This window comes from Pygoscelis adeliae, unplaced genomic scaffold, assembly GCF_000699105.1.
Source record: "Pygoscelis adeliae isolate BGI_AS28 unplaced genomic scaffold, ASM69910v1 Scaffold298, whole genome shotgun sequence".
NCBI lineage: Eukaryota > Metazoa > Chordata > Aves > Sphenisciformes > Spheniscidae > Pygoscelis > Pygoscelis adeliae.
The window spans coordinates 2,084,894-2,104,705 of NW_008825303.1; the positions used below are offsets into that span (position 1 = coordinate 2,084,894).

Consider the following 19,812-nt stretch of genomic DNA (forward strand, 5'->3'; position numbering starts at 1 on the left):
CCTATAGACGGGAGAGAATTTCCAGAACAGATTCATAGTTTTGTCAAAACCAGAATCAGTTTCTGGAGCAGAGAAATGGAAGCGGAAGTGCAGGTGGAAGTAGTCTTCATATTATTTGCATAGTCTGGTTTCCAAACAAAAAGATTAAGAAGGCTTATGAACTTGGAATTGTACAGCAGAGATACGTTTTTCCTCTGCCTTTGTCTGGCGCTGTTCGACTGAAAAGTAGATATTACAGTCTTTGTGATGCAGATGCTGTGGCCAGTGCTAGAGAGCAAATAGTCTTTTCACAGTTTGCTTGGAAATCCTATATAGCACTAAGTAGAAGTCAGTGCGCATACAGTGCTTCCAAATACATTTGACTGCCCCAGAGTTCAAATGGGACTCCCGCTAAGAAATTGCCGATTTTGGGAAGTCTCTGGATCCTCCCCGAGTTAAGTGTGCCGCTTACTCTGTCAGTAATATTAATATTTTCATTATTTTTCATTCTCTTCTTGATGGGCTTCTCAGGTATGTAATGAGATTTAAACATGTTTAAGCATAATGAGAAGTGCACATTAGAATTTTGGAAATGTCCAGGAGATCTAGCTCTTTGGGAGGTAAATGATGCTGTGGAGGCTTCTGTTGTGTGTAACGACAGTTTTTGAATGTTTGGAGGGCTTTTTAATTAACAAAAAGAAAAAAAAACCCACTAAAGTCTGGAATGAGTTATGATTTTGCTATTAGATTAGAGAGAAGTCATAAACTGGTAGAATTGAGGGGCCGGTAATTTCCAGTGATGTGGAAAAGAATAACTAATTGTTCTTGTAACTTTGTATTAGTATTACACAAATGTTGTAACCTCATGTATTGTTATTTGAGTAAGAGAAGTCAGCTATAATGCATAAGTGCTAGCACTCGAGATATTTTTGGTTTGTGGCAACTTTACTTTGTCCTGATTTTTTTGAAGTTGTCCTTCTAAAGGCTTGGATGATTCTTCTGACAGAAATATTTTATGGAAAAGTCTGTTTTAACTATTCCCTTGTTTAAGGAAAAAAAACCAATGTATTTTAGATGAAAAATAGCATGCTAATAAGGCCACTCGTCAGGGCACATACTGTAGCATGCATAACTTACTGCAATTAACTCGGACATTAGTGTTGAAAACAGGATGTGCGTCTGTACTCTGAGGGAGATGCAGTCTGTTTCAAGACTGTGAAAAGTGTACGTTGCAGTCAGGAAGCTCTTTCTGTCTTAGTGACAACTGATGGCAGATGTAGTCACCGTGTTAAACATTAGGATGATTATCTGTTGTCCATTTCACACAATATTTTGTTTTTATAGTAAGTAACCTCTTTTAATTACTTTCCAACAGTTCGGCCTTTACATCAGACAGACATAGGAAAAGAAAACTATTGGAAAACTCATCTCTGAACAGCAAGTTATTAAAAGTAAATGTAAGTACGATGGATCCAGTTCAGTGAGTTTAAGGGGTTTTTCTAAACCTGTGGAGGCTTATAGTTGGCCTAGACTTGAAATACTTACAATCAGTTCCCCAAATTCAGCTTGGTGCACTTTGTCTCTCTCATCTCCTGACCACGCACCTAGAAGATCCCCTCTCACAAAAGAATGTTTGATATTCTGCTGCATTTCTGTTGACCTAGACTTTGAGCTTCCCTGTGCTTAAAGAAGGGTTTTGTGTCAAGATGGAGCTTCAGGGCAGTTTGAGCTTGGTGGGATCAGCGAAATCAGAAGGAGCGAGTACCAATTGGGATTCAAACAGGACTAGACAGAAGACTTTTCCTCTCTGAGCGGACAGGGGTGTTCTTTGGTAGTGTGGGTTTTTTTTGTTTGGTTGTTGTTTTTTTTCTTACGGTGCAGAAGGTAGAGAAGCAGGTGCACCGTCTTTTTCTAGGGCGGTCAGAGAGTAATTGTTAGGAAAAAGTAAAAGAATTTAACAAATGTTTAAAAGAGCTTAGTAAAACTTGCTTTCAAAAGGAACTGTGGACTATTCTGAAAGCTTTTCTCACTCTCATCTCTCGTCTTCCTGCTATTTTAACTTCACATCTGCAGAATAGCACCCAGGAGAGGACGATCCAGCCCTTGCTAGATAGCTGAAGGGCTACATAGTTTCTTCCAGACAAAGAACGCCCCAAACCAAATGTCTCTGTTTTCCACAGTTTGGGTTGAGGGAGTTTCTAATCTTCGTAATTTCTCCCAGATTTTAGGGAGGGAGAGGGGAGATACTGGCCCAGCTGCATGCAACTGCTTCATTTTCACCCTCAGCCAGAAGGAGTGGTGGAACAGAGCTATCCTTCCTTGGCCCTTGGGGCTGCAGGACAGCAGTGTAGTCAAAGGGAGCTGAAGTAATAGCTGTCTTCAGCTATGAGGAACAATTACCTGATTATGAAGAGAAGTTCTTGAGAGGAGGATGAATGGAAATAAGAGGGTGGGGTGGGAGCAAAGCAGTCAGTTTCTGTTTTGCAAAGTCTGTAGGGGTTCAGTTACTTGAAAAATGCACTACCTACGGTCAATTTAGGGTCCTCTGAACGTGCTGTATATGCTTCCCATACTGTCCCAATCTTGGGGTGATAGAGGAAGCCTGGGAGAAATAGTGGGGTTGTTTTTTTCTGTGGCAACACACAGCATCATTGTCTGGAAAACTCAAAGCCAGTAAAAACCTGAAGGAAAATTTTAGGCAACATTCAGATACGGAGAAGACAGAATTAGAAAGCGTGAAGTTAATGCTGCTTTTATTATTCTTAGTCTGTGCCGTTTTCTCAGTTTTATTAATACTTAAATATTGCCCGTGGAAACAGATAATCTTTTTATTGTTGGCACATCGGATCCTTATGTAGAAAAGACAGGGCACTGCTGTTTGCATTAATACCCTGATGTCTCACCCTGGGCAAGAGTGAGAAGGGAATATGCTAAGGACACCGTGGTGTTTGTTCTTAAAAGTTTTCTTCCTTTATTGGAAAACAAGTCTCTTTAAACAATTCTTACTGAATTGGTAAATTGCTTAGGTATATAATACTTTTTTTTTTTTTTTTTTTAAACAACATATACACAATACCCTGCTGTCATTAGTTCTTCGCCAGAGATGATGTTTGTGGTAGATTTGGGGAGGGAAAAAAGTTTCATTGGAATGCTTTGAATACATATTTGGTAACCTGGATTGGCCTGCAGTCTTTGGTGTCAAGTAATACGTTCATTTTGAGATACTACTACTAAAAGATAGTCTAGCTTTTAAATTCTGTTAGAACAATGAAGAATGCCCCAAAATTTGATGAACTTTCAATGTGATATTTTGTAGACAATGGAATGTGTCCAAGTGTTGCAGATTCTATCTAGAAATCATAAATGCAACACTGTCCACATTTCTCTTCCCTCTCCTCCCAGCCCACCCTGAAGATTATTTGGCAAAATACAAGCTCATCTGTGGATAACATTGCTCTAACCTGTTGAAACTCTTAGACTGTAAATGGTGTATATTTTGCTTCTCCTTGTTCCACGTGTTGCTTTGTCTTTGCACAGTCTAACCCGACTGTTTCTTTCCTAAATAAATGCTGTTGCCTGTCTTTCAAAAACCCTCCTGGCCACCGCAAAACCCCACGAAGACAGGAGGCTAGTGCTGGTGATTTAAAAACAACCTGCAGGCTGCCACACTGTGCATATTAGATATGGGACTAGATAGATAAGGATTGGTATTTTCATTTTTCAAAGGCACTTTAGGGAAATTGCTGTCCAGTTCTCACTGAACGTTATTGGAATGTGAATATTTAACATATATACACACAAATACTTTGCAGTAAAGCCCGTGATTAACTCTGTGTTGTCCTATTCTAGATTTAGTTGCACAGAAACAGATGTAGTACAGTTTTCTGTTGACAGGAATGAGTAAGAAACAGGTCTCATGTCGAGATGGAGCTTCAAGGCAGTTTGAGCTGGTGAGGTGGTTGCTTTGGCTTTGAAACTGCACTTTCCAAACAGTGTAGTTTATTATTGTTTAAATCTATGCTGATATAACAGTAACAGCTCTGTGGGGAGAAAGCGGGGGAGCAATGGTAAGTCTTTCTTTAACTTAACCATTCTCATTTCCAGGGAAGCACCACTGCCCTTTGTGCCACAGGCCTTCGGAACCTGGGGAACACGTGTTTCATGAACGCAATCCTTCAGTCGCTCAGGTACCTCCGAAGCTTTCCCCACGCCTCTGTGAGAGTGCTCGTGTGCCGTAGCGTTAGGCAAGGGAATTTGGCAAGTTACCACTGTACAAAAGTGTACCTGGATTTGCAGGAACAGGTGTGTGCAGGTACCGTAAAGTTGTGTTTCGCCGTGTGAGGGACTTCCCGTGATGCAGCGTTCCGGAGGAAGCCTGCTGTATCCTCAGCAGAAAAGGAGACTGTCCTTTCGTTGCTGAGGATGTTGAAACATGTTGATGCTTGTGGTCGCTGTGAAAGCAGAGATGGTGCTTTGAGCGATGGGGTCTCATGGAAGCGGGTAGGAGAACAGTTTCTGCAGTGCTGAGATGCTAGATCTCATTTCATTGCTGCCAAGGCCACCGCTGCTCTGTAATTGTCCTTTTGCATTTCCTAATTTGCCTACTTCACTGGGAGACCACCGAGCCGGGCTATAGCAGGACTAAACGGTCTCCATTTTCTTTTCCATCATTCAGGGTTCACTGGCAGGAGTTGAGGCACGTGCTTCTTATGTTCCATTACTGGGACTGTAGTAGCAGAGGTTAAGATTGATAGGTGGCGGTAGACATGGAGTTAACCTCCTCAGCAGATGCGGTCTGGTTTGTTAGGGAATGCCTTCCGATACCTCCATCCGTCATGGTACCTCTTAGTCAAAACGGAGCCAAAATGTAGTTATTTCAGGTAGTTGGGATGATGGTGATATTCACAGATCTGCTCAGTCATCTACCGAAGATGAGTATTTGCTACGGTATTTCTTGTATCTTGAACTGTCCGTGACTGCCATCCTCTATCACTGTATGAAGTTGCGTTTATGCATTTCAAAGAACAGGCTCCAGAAAATATAATATTCTCTTTGTTCTCTGCCCTTTAAGGATTTCATTAATTTTTCCTTTTTCCGTAGTAACATTCAACAGTTTTGCTGTTACTTCAAAGAGTTGCCTGCTGTGGAGCTGAGGAATGGGAAGACGGCAGGCAGGCGAACTTACCATACCAGGAGCCAGGGGGATAACAACGTGTAAGCTGCATGTTCCTTGTTAGCGCCGAACTTTATGGAAAACAGCAAATGCTTGGGTAGTAGAGCCACTGTATGCTTTCAGTGTTGCAGAATCATAGAAAAATGATTCATAGGGGCACAGAGTCATATAAAAATAGTTGGCTATATAAAAAAAAGAAACTTGTATCACTTGCAGTTTGCTTATATAGCTCTGGTGCTGCAGGGAGAAGCAGTCAGATACATCAGAAAGCACTGGGGTGTAACTGCATTTAAAGTAAGGTTAAGAAGTGCTAGTTATATGTACTCCAGACATTACGTTACTTAATTACAGCTAAAACACAGTCACGGGGATGTGTCTGCAAGTGAACATACTTTAAAAAAAAATAAGTATCGGTGTAAGCGATTCGCCATCTGTAGCTTGTCTGAACAAGCGTTAAAGGGACGATGTTAGCAGAGTCTGCAGTAAAATGGCGAAAGGTGGATAGATTTCCAGGTGAGTCCTCAACATCTGAAATGTAATTTTCCTAACGTGTGTGTCTCTCCAGCGTTATAGGTAGGATTTTGGACATAAAAATCTTTGAAGTACTGGAAAGGATATATTTACCCAATCATTACAATCTTAACCAAAGTAATGTCTGGTATTCATACCATTGAGCTAGTAAACCTCTAAGGGTTATAACACAAACCCATATTAATCACCAGCTTTTCCTTTCTTTCCAGTTCATTGGTGGAAGAATTCAGAAAGACACTCTGTGCTTTATGGCAAGGAAGCCAAACTGCATTTAGTCCAGAGTCTTTATTTTACGTTGTTTGGAAAATCATGCCAAATTTTAGGTAAGTTTTGTAGAATAAGAACAGTCGTCTTGATTGCAACCTTGTATTGCTGGTGTCCTACTCTAAAATTTGCTGAATCCGCGGGATGCATTCTATGTGGCTTTCCCATATGCCCACAAATACGCTTTGAAAAGGATCTTCACTTTGATCGACAGTTTTGTGTTCGTCGGTAGTGCTATTTTTTCCCTGCCCTTCTACCACATACTACACGTAGCAATGTCAGAGAGGACAAACATCTCAAATACTAAATAGTAGCAGTGGTACCTTTGAGCCAGTGCTCCAGAGAGCAGAAGAATAAAGATAATGACTGGTAGGTAAGTGCCAAGTGCATGGTGTTGACAGAACCCAAGCTTGGCTGCCATAAGAAAGTGACGTAGTCAGATTAAAAAAGGGTACAGCACCTACAGGCCTAAATGCAAACATACTGGCTGAAACTTCCTTGATTCTCTCAAAATACTGTAGTCACCAGCTGGACATGAAAGAAGGGCTGTAAGAAAAAATCTTGTGCGTAATAGGCGTTTTGTGCCCGTACTGACAAAAAAGACGATAAAAAGAAAGGGAAAAAGAAGGTTACCCAAGTAAATCGAAGTATCGTTCCTCTCCAAGGTCTCCCTGTCCCGGCCCCTGAACCTCTTTCAAAGGAGCACTGAAACCTGTTAGGATATATTGTGATGAAGGTAAGTTGCTCCGTGTTCTCAGGTAGTAAAGATGTTCTGTTCTGTTACATCTCCAGCAGTGCTGAAAAGATGCTGTGAACACATCTGCTCAACGAGTAACCCGAGTAACACAAATCTCTTTATTCTATTCCTCACACTGCCAAATACGATTCACTTGGCTTATGAGAATCAAGGAAGTTTAATACCAGTAGTTGCAAGCAGTGTCCAAAACATTATAGGCAAATGAACATCATCCATAATGTCCTTGACCAGTTTCCCTATTACAGTCTTCACTATAATTCTTGCTAGACTAAGTGAGAAACCAGTTCGTTAAAGTTCCTCAAGCAAATTTTCAGCACTGTGGGTTCTATCACAGCTTTTAAAAGTGCTGTTTGTTGGGGTTCTCCCCCTGCCCTTTTTATTCCTAGTGAGCTGGGAACACGTTCATGATTAACCGATAAGAGAACTCATTAAATCACATGGAGGATGGATTCATTTGCTCAGTAGATCCCTGCTCCCATGTGATCCAGGGAGAAAATTTGAATTTGTTCAGTGCTTAATTGTACCTTGTAAAAGCTAATGATGCTACAATTCCAGTTCTACCTTGCGCGCGTCTTGTGCGATTGGGAGGAGAATGTGGATGGACATACACGTGAAAGCAAGCCGGAGCCACCAGCGTGTTAACAGCAAACCAGCCACTTCGGCTTGTGCTTATGAAGCCTGAAGTGATGGGGCAGGGGCAGGAAACGTGGTTAGAAACCTGGTTGAATTGTTTGAGCCCAAAGAGATTTCGGTTGTTAAAGGCACGTTGTGACTGCCTCCAAGGACTGCAAGTGCTGCTGTTCTTACAGAAGGTTATAGAAAAATCTGCTGCTGATGCACTCCATGGCCCTCTCTCATATTGCATGCATTTAGAGTTACTATGAGCACAACTGGAGTGCCTCTGCGCTCTCATGCTGCTGTGGAAGTCCTGCTCCTTGACTGTTGGGCAAAGTCTGCTGCTGTCATTCTGCTGCATGCCGAGATAGTTCTGTAGCCTCATGCCGAGCTGCGAGATGTGTATTTTGCTGATTTACTGCCGTATCAATAGTATGCTCTATTTTCCTGGTAACTGTTCCCATTTATATCCTACCTTGTTGCCGGTAGGAAAAGGAATGTGGGCTTGAAGTGAATTGCTTCAGGTGGATGGAGATCAGTTTTATTACACAAGCTGACTATCAGAGAAACTGATTTTTGCTCACGGGCTTTTAGATCATAGTTTATTTTAAACAGTGCATTGTCCGTATCATCATGTTCTTTTCTAAAGATCTGTATCTATACTTATGCTTTTTAACAAATCCAAAGAATCTTTCATCTATAATTAACATATTTGTATGCAAGTATAAACACATGCACCAGGAGCACAACCAACAATCTGGAATGATTCCAAAGGTTATTTCATCAAATTTGTTGCAGAGCAAAGGTGCCATGTACTTCAGAGCTCTTTTATGAGGAATTTGATGTTGAAAAGGTGTCTGAAGCAAAGATTTTCCATAAATTTCATCTTCAGCTGCTTATTATGATTGCCTGTATGTTTATTAAATTGAAGATATCTGTAATCAGTAAACTAAGCAAATCCTGTGCTATCTCAGCAACTTCAAAATTACCCTACAGTGTGCACAGTTAACGTGCAGCTTTGAAGCCGAGTTCTGTTTTACTACCTTGTTTCATAGTAATGTATAATTATTTTGCAACTTTGGGAGAATAAGTCCTATTTTGGGCTGTACAGGACTCTGGCCTGTTGAAGCACAGCAGTGTTTCTGTGTGCCAGTGTTTCTGTTGTAAGAGGTAGGTGATGCCAATGATGTTTTTCAGGGTGCTGTAAGATCTACTTACAAACTCGGTGATTTCTTTTAAAGCTGCTAGTTTGGAAGAAACCATTACTGTACTTCTACAAGATGAAAAGGCTTTATTTCATTTTTATTTTGTTACCTCCTAGCAATACTTTTGTAGGACATACCTGTGTTCTTCACTAAGCGCATCAGCCTCACAGTGCATACTTCTGTCGCACTGAGTCTGTTCTCGTTTCTCTCCAACTCTGGGTACTGTGCCATGAGTCTTACGGACATTTTCCCTCCCCTGAGCAGTAGCATAAAAAACCCACCTCTGTTGTTCTTTCCCAGACATTCCTGTGTAGCAGTTAGTGCCAATACTTACGTGGAATAGTGAGGAGGAAAGGGGACGGGGGAGGCGTGACAAAGCAGCTTGAAAGAATGGACAAGAGGAAGAGGGAAAGCCAACTCTACTATGCGGGGATTTTTTTGTAACTAGGCCTACAAAGACTTGCACATAATTATGTCAGTGTTGCACAAAGCTTTCACTGTTTCACTATGTATGCTTTCCGACTTCATCTCAGTATACATCTTATGGCAAATGAATAGCGGTTGTTTGTTAAATTTGATGCATGATTTAGCTTAAATAACTTTAAAGGGCATATTTTACCCTGATGGCTTCTCTGTTCCCTTCAATTAGGTTTGTTAGTGGTGAAATAATAATGGTGACTCTTTGAGCAGCATTGCTGCTGATGGCATGACACGTCTGAGACGGGAGCCCTATCCTGCCAAATCCAATGCTCAAGAGATGCTCTGGACACCTCACCATTACCGCACTCGCCCAGCGAATGGTGTGTGGGTTATGCAGGGGAGGTGTGCAGTTCTGAGCATGGCTATAGATCTCGCCCTAGAAGAGGAAAGAAATCTCTCTTTCATCCTAATTATTTCAGACTTCATATTGTTGCTGAAAGGTGCATGTGGAAAACAAACCCGAGGATTAAATTCCTGGCTTTGGTGGGGAGGGGAGCAAACAGGCAAGCAAACACCTGGAGCTGCCAAAGTGAGCGGGATCAGTGGCTGAATGAAAACCACTCGGAAATACTGACTGAATCCCACACGAACAATACATTTTGTGGTGTCTTTCTTTTGAATCTTACCAGGTTTTGAGATGTCAATATATTGACCATAATTTATAGTAGTTTCAAAGTAGGGATGACTAGTGTGCTGCCTGAACCCGATCTGTAACAATTCTGTGGAGGTACTAATCAAATACAGTCAATAACAAAGAAGGAGAAATGCTTTGTATGAGTGAGGGGAAGTCACTGCTTACCATTGCGTATTTTTAATTAACATGTATACATGAGTTTGGTGAGGCCAATTAATGTTAACCGAATATACACGTGAGCAAATGTTATGGATGTGTCTGCTGCTCCCTGTTGTTTTCTAAAAGGTCTCTTCCTGTCTAAAATGTATATTCATTCTTAAATGTTTCTCCATCCTCAAAAAGAGATGTGCAGAGGGCGAGCTAGCAAGCGAGCTGCAAGGACCAAAATTGCTTAATTTGTCTAGATGTAGCTGTACATTTCCAAAGGCTACTTGGAAACCTTTTTTGGTACAAAATATGTATGTCTCTGTAAAGTCTGCTCAGTGGTATTAAACAAGCAAAGGTTCTTTCATGTGACCCTGGTGCTCTCTGTGTGTCAGCACTAAATCAACCTGTATATTTGGTGATTGTGTTGCTGTTGTTTCCTTTTCTCTTAAGGGGATACCAGCAGCAGGATGCCCACGAGTTCATGCGTTACCTTTTGGACCATCTACACCTGGAACTCCAGGGTGGCTTCAATGGTGTTTCACGTTCAGTAATTTTGCAAGAAAATTCTAGTCTGTCTGCAAGCAACAAATGTTGCATGTAAGAAGTGGTTTTTTTTAATTTCTTCAAAACCTTAATGCCTTTGTATGGGTCTGTGTGTGGTGGATCCGAACTTTCAAATTAATGGTTCCTTGTTTAAATTCTCTTTCTTTAGTGCCTCTGTCATGTTACGAATTACAAAGCTGCAGGTTATAAAGGATTAGCATCCTACAGGATGTGCTTCCTTTCAAAAGGATCAGCATTTTTCATAGGTGTCAGTGAGCATACAGGCTAAGTTGTAAACGCATTTTAGTTCATTAGCCTTTTAGAAATAAAAAGGAAGAACTTTCTATTTTCTATTCTATCTCATTGTCTCACCCTAAGACTACCTCATTGTCTTAGGGTGACAGGTGGCCTCAATGGCACAGGAGCAAAAAAGATGGCCAAGTATATTTGTAAGTTTAAATTGTCAGCAGACGTGCATTAACGAGTGAGCAATGCAGTTACAGTTTGAAGTCAATTTTCCTGCCAATCATCTTGCTATATCTGCGTATCCCTTGACACAGTTAAAGCTGTTGCTTTTTTTTCTGGTAATTTTGATTTTCATGTTACTGCGTGTCTCGAAACAGGTAATCCATGTGTTTCACTCCTCTTTCTGTACTTCTCAAAATACTGTCATTTCTGAATTCTGTCCCAGGTGTGTTTTCTCTCAGATTGAAGCTGTCAGAGAGAAAACATTTTCATTTGCTTCAGGAAGGAATGTTAAGTCAGTTCAGCCTGCACATTTGGTCCCTAAGTCCTTGGATTCCCTGCATAAGAGATGAGTGAGTTTTCCCTTCCTATACCGATTAGGACATAGTAAGCAGGTCTGAGAGATGCAGGATTTAATAGATGCTTCGTTAGGGAAAGCCTAGAGGTCAGACTGTGCTCTTTACCACATTTACGTTGCTTTGCTGATGCTTAAAAATCCCACAGAAGAATCCTAAAATGTTCTTACAATTGAAGTGTATTTGAAAACTAAACCACTTTTGTTTTGTCAACATTCTGAATGTCAAAACCCAAGGAGAATATAAACTTCGTTCCCGTATCTCCTGTAAATTTCTCCTGAGAATGGCTGTTCAAATGCATGGTGAGGTGGAGTAAGCTGCCTTCTGTCAAGGGCAAATTAAGGTCACATACACTTAAATGCCTACAGTAAAGTAATAAATATGCTGTGAATGCTCTCTTCTTGAGCGCCGGTTTATTTGGGTAGCCGCTTCCTTCTGCTCAACAAGCAGCATTCAAATGAACTGTAAAGATGTAGGTGGAGCGCAGATAAGCAACACGGGTTTCTGCAGGCTTGTGGCGTCAGATCTGCAAGCACCAACTAGCAAGTTTAGAAGTTGTATAATAATATAACTTAAAAATGTGTGGGGTTTTTTTAATTGGACTATGAGAACTAAGTCCATTACATAATTTGCTGAAAAGATTAAGAAGGAGAGTAATGAAAGCATAGATAACGATGATGATGCATATTGTTGATCATATCTTAATGCAACTTAGGCTGTCTTTGGAAGTGAAGTGCAGAAATACGCTTTAAGAAGTCAAAATTACTTGTTACAAAGGGTATAGAATTAAATCAAAAATATGCTTGACCTACCTACGAGGGTAGAATTTTTATTTCAGAAACTGCCTTAATTACAGGGTTAAAATACTGTACCCCTGTGAGCATCAGCTCTCCACTATAGAAATGCAATCAGCTGGAATACTTTCAACACTGAAATTCTTGAGCATCTGCTTAGAGCATACGGGGTTCACACTTTCTTCAGGTAGAAGATAAAGCAAAAGTATGATAGCAGCTAAATACTTGCACTGTACAATTCTGGGGTGAATGAAATGCCTGGTGGATGAACTCGGTCACTGTTGTTACACATGGACAAAACTGCTCTGCCTAGCAAGCGGTGAGTTGTAAGTAAACATGTAACAGGTATTGAAAATTAAGCTCAGACTTTCTGACTGACTTTACCTCTCTGATGTGGTTTGTCTAGAAATGGAGCGTCTACTGTTGTCACAGCGATTTTTGGAGGCATTCTTCAAAATGAAGTCAACTGCCTAATATGTGGGACTGAATCTAGAAAGTTTGACCCATTCCTAGGTAAGGTGCCTCTGGCTTTCAAAATACTGGGTGACTTAAGGCAGAGAAATAAATCTGAAGCTTGATATATTTAGATAGCACATGAGTGAAGCAGAGTTTTAGCCTGAAAAGATTAGGCATTGTTTTATTCAGCCCTAAATTTTTTTTTAATCTTTTTTTTTCTAGACCTTTCGCTAGATATTCCAAGTCAGTTCAGAAATAAACGTACTAAAAACCAAGAAAATGGACCAATGTGCACACTACGAGGTAAGAGTGCTTAGATAATGACATCGTTACCAGGACTAAGAGTATATAGTCTCCAGAGTACCTATTTCAGAGGAGCCAGGCTTTCACCTAGGGTGTGACTTGGTGCCATATGCCATCTAATTTTATGAGATTCTGTGGTAGAAGGTGGTGCCAAAATAACTTTCCATGCAGGTTTTACCTCAGTCACTGTGTATTGACATGCTACTATGATAAACTGGGGCTGAGAAATGCTTCAGGAGGTCAGCTAAATATCAACGAGGATTCCAGCAGAGGTTTTTCTTTGTTGTCGGAGTATTTCTAATGTATTACAGTCTTTCCAACCAACACTCATCTGCATTGTCGCCTACGGGCATTTGCTAAGGCGCTGCACTTAGAAGTATGTGCCCCTTGTGCACATACCAAATCACCTTTCAAAGTTGAATATTCTTTGTTCAAAAGCAATTTAATTTCTTTTGAAAACAGTTGTGCTGAATGTTGGACAGATTCTTGTTTGAAAAACAGAGATTTTGTGAATGCCTTTTTTCCTCTTGAACTGCTTTTAGCTGTGTTGTCAGAACAGGGAATGCTGCATGCTACAACATGTTATTGTATTAAAACTTTATTACACAGCTTTTTGCTGCACGAATGTATATAATAACTAGAATGACTGCAGCAGATATGCACACCTTCTCTATATTGCTGCATTTGTTGTATTTCATGTTACAAAAAAAAAAAAAAATCACTCGATGTCATTTTGAACTGGGTTTCTTTGTGTGGGTGTTTGTATTTTGTTCTTTTTTAGATTGCCTTCGCAGTTTTACAGACCTGGAAGAACTTGATGAGACAGAGCTGTATATGTGTCACAAATGCAAAAAGAAACAGAAGTCCACCAAAAAATTCTGGATTCAGAAACTACCAAAGGTTCGTATAACCATGAAAAGTAACAGCATGACAATATGTCAAAGGAAATAACAACTCCACCGTTAGACTAACACCTAACCCTCCCATAGGCTATTGCAGATGTCTCGTACTAAAAGTTCAACCTCTTCCTCTAATGCATCCATTTTCTTAATTTTTTTTTTAATCCTGCAGGTGCTATGCTTACACTTGAAACGATTTCACTGGACAGCATATCTGAGAAACAAGGTTGATACGTATGTCGAGTTTCCCTTACGAGGCCTAGACATGAAATGCTACTTGTTAGAGGTATGAAGACTCACTGATACTGTCTGTAGACATTTGTTCCATGACATATGTCTTTATTACAAATTATAGTAGGTGCTATTGAGATCTGAAGAATTTTCTGTCTTTTTACCCACAGCCTGAAAACAGCGGCCCAGAAAGCTGCCTGTATGACCTTGCGGCTGTTGTCGTGCATCATGGTTCGGGGTGAGTACATGGAGTAAGCCTGCTTCTTGGCAGAGACCTCCCCACTGAAGTACATGCAGAGTTAATTAAGGCTTTTCCATCCCTAGTGAACGTCTGTATTTCTACTGGTGGAAATAAGCAGTCATTTATAAACTTATATGGAACTAAGCTGAATTAATTTCAGATAGATCTATACGGTTATTCCTGTGAATGCCCACTGACAGTCTTTGGGGGGTAATGACTAGAAGTGTGAGATGGAATGAAAATAGTCTAGTTCCTCTAGGAATGGAAAGCCCTAAACCAAGAGAGTGACTCAAGGGGCCTTCCAGAAGTTAACGCCCCATTTTGAACTTCTTAGTACAAAGCAGAAGTATTTTTTCGTCTTTTATTCGCTTTGAAAGGCACATGTGCATTTATGCCAAGAGAGTGTGGGTACGTGTTTGGAACAAATGGAGACGTAAGATCGGCACAGTGAAAGCAATTATTCTGTATTTACCTTCCCTCCTACAGGAACAAACTTCAAAGTGAATGCTAATGGGCGTGCCGCAAGGCTGGCTGGTGTTCATATTTTGAAGTGAAGTTGCTGGGTGTGCTTTGTTTTGTGTTTTCCTTTTCCCAGCCCTGGACAGATCTGCTGAGAGTAACAGTAGTAGGGACAGGACAACTGTTTATCCTGAGAGAAACGTGTTCTTGTCATTTAGGTAATCGCTCTCGGGCTGTGAGCAGTGAAAGGAGTTTTCTTAAAGAAACTCAACTCCATTAATCAAAACCTCGCTGACACGTGCATTTAATGCAAAGATGCGAAACAAAAAGTTCTGTCTAGGAAACACCTTCTTTTGCTTTCTCTAGAGGAATGGACTCAGAAAGAAAGATTTGACTACTAAAGGCAGCCCTTGTAGCACCACAGTGCCTCTGACTAGGAAATTATATGGCCAGCAAAGGAGAGCTGGTCATGATTACAGTGGAATTAGACGGTTGGAAACATTGAGCGTGTGTTATTACACGTAAGCAAGCAAAGGCAGGCCTTATCTTGGGGTGGCAGGGTAATGAAAAGTGATGGGTGTGTAGTTCTGGTATGTTAGATTCAAGAAATATGGCTCCAAGATGTGGATCTGTTTAAGATGAACTTGAAAAATTTTCTTCTTGGTATTCCGGGATTAGTTTTGCTGAGTGCTTTTCATTATATTTAGACTACATGAGACTCTCTAGACCTAAAATGGGGAAGATTTCTGAAAATAGAGCATCGCGAAAGTTTTCTAGCTAATGCTTGAACAATAACAGCTAGCAGACTTGATTTTTACGTAGGCAAACATGGAAGTTCAGTGTTGGAAGAAGCCTTGCTTGCACAAAAACTACGGGATGCTAATAAGTTCGTATAAAAAAAGCCTTTCACCTCATCCCAGTAAGTGATTATTTTACTTAACATAAAACTTTGAGCCCCACAGATTAAGAAGGGAAGCATCTTACCAACTGTTGTGGCGGGCTGTCAGTTCCTTTCTTCCTCTGGTTCCTGGAAGTCTCTTAGCCCTAATAGAAAATGCATCAGAGAATGAGGTGGTCTGTCTCCTTCTGATTGTCCTTTCTTTCCCCGCCTCCCCCCTGCTGACAGCGTTGGCTCTGGACATTACACCGCATATGCAGCTCATGAAGGCCGTTGGTTCCATTTCAACGACAGTACTGTAACTTTGACCGACGAGGAGACTGTGGTAAAGGCCAAGGCCTACATCCTCTTCTACGTGGAACGGCAAGCCAAATCTGGATCAGATAAACTTTAATACCTCCTTTTAATTCTCACTTATCAAGTTCACCGGACAAAACATTTCCATTTTTCCATAAATACTTGATCCAAGACTATTAATTTCATTGTGCACTTTTCAATTTCCTCTTGTGGGTTTTAGTTTTGTTGTGTCAATGGTAGCATTTGACTTACTGAACTTGGACACAAACTAACTTTTTTTTTTAGTTATACCAGAAAACCTCAGCAGATTTTGATTTGCTGCTTTAGTTGTGATAACTCAATTTTTATATATATAGTTTCATGAAATACTTAGTTATTTGACTTTTTTATATTAATGATGTTTTCAGTTCTCACTTTCTAAAGGCACATTTACATCAGCGAAGCTTTCTGTCCTCCTTACAAGCAAGATAAATGTGCTTCTGATTATGAAGAGCAATACAACTTCATGCTGTTCTCACAGCTGTTACGTAGATACGATTTAATCTCTTTACATCACAGAATTGTTTGCACGTACTATTTCCCCTCGTGCAAGAAACTAAACAGTGACCTCTGAACAATCATTCTTTGTCTGCAGGAGCGAGGAGATGTGGCATCATTAAATAGACCAGGTAATTGCTGCTATATCGGTGTGTATTCAGGCTGCTGACTTTCAGGAATCATTGTAAATAAACAGTTGGTTCAAGTGTATCTATACTGCAGTTTAATTCAAGTATTCCTCACATATGCTCTGCCCTCCCCCCTTAAAATTTTAAAAAAATTATCTTTAAAATATATACATGTCTAAATTGTGTTTGGGATTTATGTTTTTTTAACCGAACCTGAACTACCTTAGACAGCTCTTGTTTTAGACTGTCATCCTGAAATTGGATCATGAATGTTACTTGCTTGAAAACTTGGGAGACTTCTGGCAGTGGGACCCCAACCCTCCTTCCTGGTGGGAACTGGGAGTACAGCCCCAAAGTTTGGGGTTTGTGAGAACAGTCTTGGGTCTAAATATAGCTCCTGTCCACTAAATGCCTGCAGTTCACTTAAAACCAAAAGGAAGGGGATGGTGTTCCAGATGCTCTGCAAGGCAGACAATTGTTTTACCAGTTCAAATGCAAACTAAAGGGAAGATGCTCAGTTTGCTGCCTAGCCTGCCTGATGGGAGTTGAGCCAAGACTGCTTGTTGACTGGAGCAGACTCGGGTTGCTGTAGTATTTACGCATTGGCCCAGTGTGGAATCTTTCTTTATGGTCTCGAGACGAATGCTGGAGGCATGATACGATTTCTAAAACTTGGCTGTGTAATGGAGAATGACTTCTGTTTAAAAAAAAAAAAAATTCTAGCTGTACTGCTGTTCTGGAGAGTGGAAGTCAGCTAATAAGATTTAAAAAAGGTGGACAGGAAAACCAGTATTGCAAAAGCCAGGAGTCCCCAAAAAATCTGAAATTTGACAAGTGCTACATTTCAGTTCTCTTCCCCCAGCCCATCCTTTCTAGCTAGCCCCCGTGTGCCTAGCAAGGAACAGGACACTCCTAAAATCCTAGTAAGAGTAGAATTTGCTTAACAGAGAGTCACATAATCAAACGTTGCCTTTTAGTTGTGATACCAGTAAAATACAGTAGTCTGAAAACACACAAGAGCTCAAGTAAAATGTGATTACCCTTTTTAGTTAATGCTGCTGAAACACATCATAGTACGCAGTAAAAACGTTCCTACAGATTGTACCATAGCTCTACCTGGTGCACAGGGCGTACGCATCAATTTCCTTGCCATGGGTTACCTGCTAGCTGTACACTGACAGGTATAAAGAGAAATCACAATCAGATTTTTTTTAAATGTCATTCTTCATTGCTTTTTCGCAGCATCTTAAACCAGGAAAGAGAAAAATTGGCTTACTAGAAAACTGCAGAAAGCATTCAGCATTGCTAATGGTGTATGAATATGTAAACTGTACACTAGTTAAAACCTATTGTGATTATTATTTGATACATTAAGTGACATATATAAGGATGTCTTCTTTTACTTAAGTTGAACAATAAATAGAACTATTCATTACTTTACTCTAAATTGTAGATAGTTTGTCACCTACCATTTCTCCGTTTCTTGCAGCCAGAGCCTTTCTTCTAATCAGAATAGGTAGTTGTTATCATTTATACAGGCAGAAAAAGGTATTTGACAGACTTCGTTGATGTGCGGGGCAAGTGAAGTATCCTATACCACATTATCACACTGAAGGGCAGCCTTATGCTCACAGTTAGTTGGGAGTTAAGTAGATTCCATCTATAGCTGCATTTTCTCTGCATGCTACTTGGATTGGATTGCTTTAGAATTTTAGTTTTGAGCATACAAAGCTGAAAATACACAACTAGCTATGGGCCAGAAGCAGTTTAACTTACAGTAGTCAGGTGTATGCAGTGTTCTCGCAAACCAGTGATGTAAATGTGCCTTTTTTGTATTTTTAGAAACTTAAATTTGTAATCTTCAGCAACATTCACTTACTTTTTAAGCAGCTTCTACTTCTCCAGTTAATTTTTTGGGTCAGAGTTATGTTCTCACTTCAGTATTTCCTTTCAGTAACATTTGCTGTGTAACATTAAGGTCTTGGGCAATAGTATCCAGCACGGTCCATTTGAGACACGGCCATGGGAACACAATGCAATCACGTCAGTCTTGTTCTTGCGGCAGGTGGTGAGAAGGACTCAGCCATATGCTTTACTGGAACAAGTACATTGTAAATCTTTTCCTAATTTAACTTTCTCCCACTGCAAACCCAGATGGACAGTATGAACAGTTTGTTGTGGCAACACAAGTATTTCTCTTCCTCGTGGAGAACTTCACTTATCCACTGTATTCTATTCAGTGTGGTGTCAAAAAAAAAAAACAAAAAAACCCCTGAGCACTGAACCAGTAACATATACTGCACCTGGCCTAGTATTACATTTTTAACCTTACTTGTATATCCTATATTTATCTACTAGCTTGGGGGGCGGGGGGGGATATCTCATTTCATTTAAGCCAAATGTTTCTTTTCTACTTACTGCTGATCACAGTACACACTAACTGGCAAGAATTTTTTTCTTGCTTGTGACTGCTCTGCAAGCAACAACTGCTCTCTACAGTTCAAAGACTTGCATAGTTTTCACCAAAATTTGTCTGATCGAAGGTTGTCCTTTTGTTAGTAATTGTTTAGCCACGTATACAACTGGAGATGCGATTTACGTGAAACAAAACTCCAAAATGTCCAGCTCTCAGAGTACTTCTGCTTTAGTGTGTTGTATAGCGAGCTGTTACGTGCAGCATTATGCGAAACTCTAAAGCACTTCTTACAAAGAGAGCTCCTTCTCAGCAGGTGCTTGCCAGGTGGTAACAGATGTCACCCTGAGAGGAGAGTTTAAAAAAAACCCAAACTTTCAGACAGGTGCGGAAAGCAGGCGTGTATCAAAAGCAGGAGGCCATTTATAACCATTTTGCTAAATCAATGAAAAGCATAACACGTGGTGTTCAAAAGTTTCCACAACGTTTCATTACTGATGTGTCTGTGTCTTACTGATGAGGTAATCAGCACCTCGAAAACTGACTCCAATGTGCTCTAGGATATCCTCAAGTACTGTAGTGCCATAGTTGTAATTGTTTACCATTAAAATCTAGTGTGTAATTTTTCAGTGAGGATTACTGACTGTGCTCATCTTGTGTGTTTCTAGAGCATTTCCAGGTTGAATGTGAATTATATCTCATTCACACAGTGTGTTTATGGAAAATGTGCCATTAAAGTGTCTCCTTTCCTTAGAAAATGAAACTCCTCTTGTCCTTCTACAGGCTTGCAGAATATCGTCAGTGTAAGTCCTTTGAACACAGACGGCAGAGGATTTTAACTTGTTCTGGGGAAAACAAAATAAAGCAAAATTGAAGTGTTCCCACTATTTAACACCTCTACCAAAACTTTGCATCTATACCCAAAGAGGACCTGCCATTCAATTTTAAAGGGCCTTGTCACCCAAGAGCTGTTAATTTTCATGTCAGATTGTGGCGTGTGTCCTCTG

General features: G+C 40.4%; 1 protein-coding gene across 1 annotated transcript in view; it reads left to right on the plus strand.

The window, feature by feature from the left end:
* The window catches only part of USP3 (ubiquitin specific peptidase 3), a 38,427-nt gene extending 18,872 nt beyond the window's left edge, over positions 1–19,555 (plus strand). The window contains 11 exon segments of the mRNA XM_009330056.1: positions 1,355–1,436; positions 4,084–4,166; positions 5,080–5,193; positions 5,893–6,006; positions 10,236–10,382; positions 12,350–12,456; positions 12,622–12,702; positions 13,484–13,602; positions 13,774–13,887; positions 14,003–14,070; positions 15,659–19,555. Coding sequence (XP_009328331.1) covers positions 1,355–1,436; positions 4,084–4,166; positions 5,080–5,193; positions 5,893–6,006; positions 10,236–10,382; positions 12,350–12,456; positions 12,622–12,702; positions 13,484–13,602; positions 13,774–13,887; positions 14,003–14,070; positions 15,659–15,824 — 1,195 coding nt within the window. The 3' untranslated portion in view covers positions 15,825–19,555.
* The last annotated feature ends 257 nt before the right edge of the window (positions 19,556–19,812 follow it).